Source organism: Pteropus vampyrus, unplaced genomic scaffold, assembly GCF_000151845.1.
Source record: "Pteropus vampyrus isolate Shadow unplaced genomic scaffold, Pvam_2.0 Scaffold120, whole genome shotgun sequence".
Classification (NCBI taxonomy): Eukaryota; Metazoa; Chordata; class Mammalia; order Chiroptera; family Pteropodidae; genus Pteropus; species Pteropus vampyrus.
Window position 1 is genome coordinate 3,956,228 of NW_011888901.1, and position 4,923 is coordinate 3,961,150.

Consider the following 4,923-nt stretch of genomic DNA (forward strand, 5'->3'; position numbering starts at 1 on the left):
TTTTGGGGTTTGGGGACGAGAAAACTGAGTGATATGTTCATGTTTGAAGGGTCTGTATATCTTGTTGACTTCTTTGACTCTTACCTGGCTCATGTGACCATCTGGCTGATTGGCCCCAGGCATATCTGTGAAAGCTATGAGGAGGGAGCCCATGCCTTTGGAGGCACAATGCCTGGGTCCTGGTCCCACTTCTGCCATCTCCTAGCTGAGTGTGACTACGGGGAAGGTACTTGATCTTTTTGCCTTGTTTCTTAGTTCTGTAAAATGGAGATAAGAGCGACCTCTACCTTGTGGGCTGGTTGTGAGGATTAGATGATCACCTAAAGAGCTTAGTACAGAGTTAGGCACATGTTATGTGTGATGGAAATGTTAGTAATTTCTCTGTGTCTTGCATCCTAAGGTATTCACTCACCCGCAGCCTAGGGCACCGACCATTGCTACAGTGTTCATGGTTTTCCTCCTCTGCACCTCAGGTCTTGACCAACAAGAGTCACCTCTGGGTTGAAGAAAACGTCTGGCGAATGGAGATATATCTGTCCCTGGGAGTGCTGGCCCTGGGCGTGCTATCCCTGCTGGCTGTCACCTCGCTGCCGTCCATTGCCAACTCGCTCAACTGGAGGGAGTTTAACTTTGTTCAGGTAAAGCAGGTCTGCCTCTGCTGGTGAGCCTCAGCTTGGCTCTGGCCTCGCCTCATGTGCAAGCCCCTTCCGCTTTGCAGACTGCCTCGAGTTTGATAATCTGTACAGCAGGACCACTTCCAAGCCTCGGGAGCCCATCCAAATCTCCTGATAAAGGGGCTACCTGGGATAAGCTCATCTTCCTGACATCTGAGGAAGCCAGATATAAGCATGAGAAAATATTAGACAACAGAATGCTGAATCCTGAATTAAACAGTATCAGTTCCTACAATTGTTGAGCTTCCCAAACAAAATCTCATGATATGCAGTCATTAAACAGCTTGCTGTCCTAGCCGAGATCCATGAGCCGGTAGGTGAGCCTGGTGCGTCATCGAGCACCCTACTCTCATCCCGGTCCTGTTGGTCCCTTTAACCCCTTGATTCGGGCAGGGCAGACAGGAGGTGAGCATTGGGATCATCAGTTTATGGGGGATGAAACACAGCATTTCCCAAAGGACATCGTCGCTGTAAAAAAAAATCCAGAGAAAAGGAGGTCTGTAGTCAAATGAACCTGAGTAAAGTTTTGCTTCCCCCCAAGAGAGTCATAATGCACTTTGGCACATCAGAGATTCTAATAACATCTATAACAACAGACCTTGTTAACCAGGCTTATTTGAGCATTAATATCCTCCCCCCGCCTCTTTCAGATAACAGCTATCTACGGGCCACAGAACATACTTTGAGAAGTGCTACTAGAGACATGAGGTTCTTTGCGCATTTATTCACTCAGTAGCTATTGATTGAGACTTACTGCATGCCAGGCATCGTGCTAGGCCTGGGATGCAATAGGGAACAAGACAGGCATAGCCACATTTCAAATATAAGGACAATCGGGACAGGGACATTTTTTACATTTCTTTGGCATCTGCTACTGTTCCCCACACGCAGTACGTGGTCAGCTCCCCAGTGTTGGCGGATTAACTCATCCCCTCCCATGGATGGGTGCTGACTAATACTGGATTCTGCCACCACTGTTGTGTCAGGGCAGAGAACAGCTATCGTATCCACCTCCACTGTCAACAGAAATCTGTTGCAAATCTTCTCTGTGCAGCAAGGACACAGCACAGGATTCAAAGAGGGATACTGATGGTACAATGCTCTTATGTAATCCAAATTAATTGTCCCTGATTGGGACTGCTTCCGTACCCTAGAATAAAAGAGCTGTGCTTTTTTTTTTTTTTTTTAGTGTGTCTGTTTCTGAATCTCACTGGCTCTGCTCATCTCAGAAGGTCCCTGGAGAAGTGCTCAGGGCCGACACATGCTGGCATTAGAGAGCGAAAAAAGAATTTTATTTATTGGCTGCTAATCCTCATGTGTCACACATCCAAATCTAGGATTTTCCTGTTCCTGCCTGGAGTATCCCAGGGTACATGGTTTATCCACAATTAAAACAGACTTCAGGTTGCTCCCCTCACCAGAAAGTTGCTCCCTTAAGCAGCCACAGATTACAAGTCGAGCTGCGGCTACCTGGGAAAGCCAGAGGATTTGGTTTTGTTAGTCAAGCTGACCGGGACCTCAGCGGCGGGCAGTACCCTGCTTTACATATTGAAGAGTCGAAAGACAAATGCGAAAGTCCTCCTGCCACTGCAAGAGCAGGGGGGTTAGAAGGCTGAGAGATGGGGAGAAAGGCAGGGTTTTACTTGTGGAAATCAAATTCCCGCATTCTGTCCACAAAAACAAATGCTCTGTCTCCCCAAGGAGTGTGATGCAGAAGACCAGCTGAGTGCCCAGGAGCGCAGTCCTGGCTCTGCCACTGTGGGTAGATCACATCGGCTCCCGGAGCTTCTTGTAAAATGGAGTTAGTGCCCTGCAAGGATGCTGTGAGCCACCGGGAGAGATTATGTGTGAAAGAAAGATAAAAGGCATTTTGCTATCATTTTTAGGGTATGTGGCCTCATTTCCATTATCCCTGACTAAGCTCTACCATTTAGCCACTTCTGAGTTCCATAGGAGGCAGTGAGAGAGGGGCTAAGGGAGTCTGACCCTGGGCACGAGAATGGTTTGGGTCAGTGTTTGCAAACTGTGATTGACACTCGTTGGTGGGTCATGAAATCATTTTAATGGGTCGCAGCCAGCTTTTTAAAACATGAAATAAGATAGAATGGCAAAGAAAACATCGGAGTGCTTTGTATGTTGTAAGGATAGATATTTATTCAGCTATGTCAATTCAGTAGGCATTTATACATATGTGGTATTCCTGATTGTGTACTGGGCAATAATGTGATTCTTACTGTGAGCTGCCATCAAAAAAGTTTGAAGTCACAGAACTCTCTCGGAGAAATAGAGATACACAGGCCCATTCCCAACCCATGGACTCAGATACCCAGGGTTGGCCCAGTATGGCTCTGAAAGTCAGTTTTTGCCAGCTCCTCGAGTGACTCAGGTATACATGATACAGCGTGGCAACTTCTGGGGGAGGGGACTGGGTTTGGAGCCAGCAGACATAGGTTTCGGTTCCAAGACCACCACTTTCCAGCCCTTCAGACAGATTTTTTTGCCTCTTAGAGCATCTGTGTCCTCACTTATATCTATGTCCACTTCCTGTGGTCATTGGGAGGAGCTGAGTTGAGGACATGTAAAATGCACAATATGTGCACCCAATAGTGTGGTTTCTGACCTAAGCTGAAGTCTTCTCCTATAGAGGAGGAGACTGCCAGTAAGGAGCAACCCGGACCCCATTTCTTTCCCCTACCACACAGGACTGCAGCAAGTCTTGGAAACTGTCTGTGGAGATGCCATGGTTCGCAATGGGCCTGGCCTGACCCCTGAGTCTTTAATGATTTATTTAGCTAAAAGCTATCAAAACAGTGTGTCCATTCCACAGAGGTGACTTGTACTTATGTTCATCCTTTTGTTTCTGAGGCTGTTTTCAAAGTTTTTAATTTGGGTTTTTGTTTGTTTGGGTGGCGGTGTTATTATTTTGGTTTGGTTTTAGCTGCGGTAACTGCTCCTAATTAAGGCAATAAACATCATTAGATTGCGAAATACCCAGGTTGGTTGTGCAGATCATCTGGACAGAGAAATTAGGGTTCAATTCGTAGCACCTCGGTTCTGCCCCAAAGGAAGAGGAAATTCCTGTGACCTTGCCCACTCAGCCACTGGCCTGAAATAATGAGAGCTCTGACCCAGCCTCGTGAGCAATTGTCCAAAGCCTCTTCATGCCACAGTAATCGAGCATGAGGGACCTGGCTGCTTCTTTTTTGCTAAGAAGGTTACGTGTAATAAAAACGGCCCTAGCTTGGGCAGGGTGGGTATTAAACGGCCCTATGATGATTCTTCCCTTCCTTTCGGCCCCCTTTCGCTGCTCTGGGATTTTTAAATTATTCCCAAGGATAGAGTTTAGGACAACAAACTTGCTGGAATCCTCCAGGCTCCCATTGGGATTAGAAAGTTACAAGGCCCTTTGTTACTGGCTGGCTTTGGCTGGCAGCACTCTCTGCGAACCACTGCCTCAGGCTGGGGCTTCCTGCCACCTGTCACCATGGAATTTGGGGTGGCAAAAGGATGAGGATGTATGGATGCGAGCAGCATCTCCATACTCCCAGTGTATGTCCCACATGCCTAGCACGATCCATCACTCTCCATATTAGGGGTTGGGGATGATAGCCCCAGAACATATCACTGAGGGAGGTACTGAGGCCTCACTAGGGCCACCAGGGTGAGGATCCTAAGCCTGGGTGGGTTCTCATTGCCGCAGCATATGGGGAGCCCCATGATGTAGATTGTGGGCACACTGAGGCTCGCAGTGGATATTTGTCAAAGGAACAGAAAAGTCCAGTTTCTCCCCAACAAATGGCCACGAGAACTTCTTAACCTGAAGTCAGAAGTGCTTAGGTTGTGATAGCCTTTAAATTAGTGATTCTTAGTCCTGGTTGTACTATAGTTCATCATCACTGAATTTCTAGAAGCTACTGATACTTGAGTCCTAATCCAAACCGATTTAATCCATATTTCTGGGACTGGAGTTTAGGCATTAATATTTTTTCCCAGCTTCTCAGGTTATTTTAATATGTAGCTAGATTTGAAAACCACAGTCTCAGACTGATAAACTCTCAGAGGTAAAAGGCACTTTGTAGCCATCTCGGCAAACTCCATAAATCCACACAAGTAGGCTGAGTAAGGGTTTGTTGCCAGACAGCTGGCTGGGGAACATCAGGATGGTCATCGGGCTCGTTCAAGATTTATTTCTGATGGTCAGTGCTGGTACCTTATTCTGCCCCCTGTTTCAGCGTGTGTGGGGGGGGGG

The 4,923-nt window shown here is 47.1% G+C and overlaps 1 protein-coding gene across 4 annotated transcripts in view; it reads left to right on the forward strand.

Annotated features, from left to right (window-relative positions):
* STEAP3 (STEAP3 metalloreductase) overlaps positions 1-4,923 on the forward strand; it is a 48,665-nt gene that overhangs the window by 37,787 nt on the left and 5,955 nt on the right. For all 4 annotated transcript variants that reach the window (XM_011366075.2, XM_011366077.2, XM_011366078.2 and 1 more), the window contains exon 4: positions 474-638. In XM_011366075.2, coding sequence (XP_011364377.1) covers positions 474-638 — 165 coding nt within the window. The remainder of the gene's footprint in view (positions 1-473; positions 639-4,923) is intronic.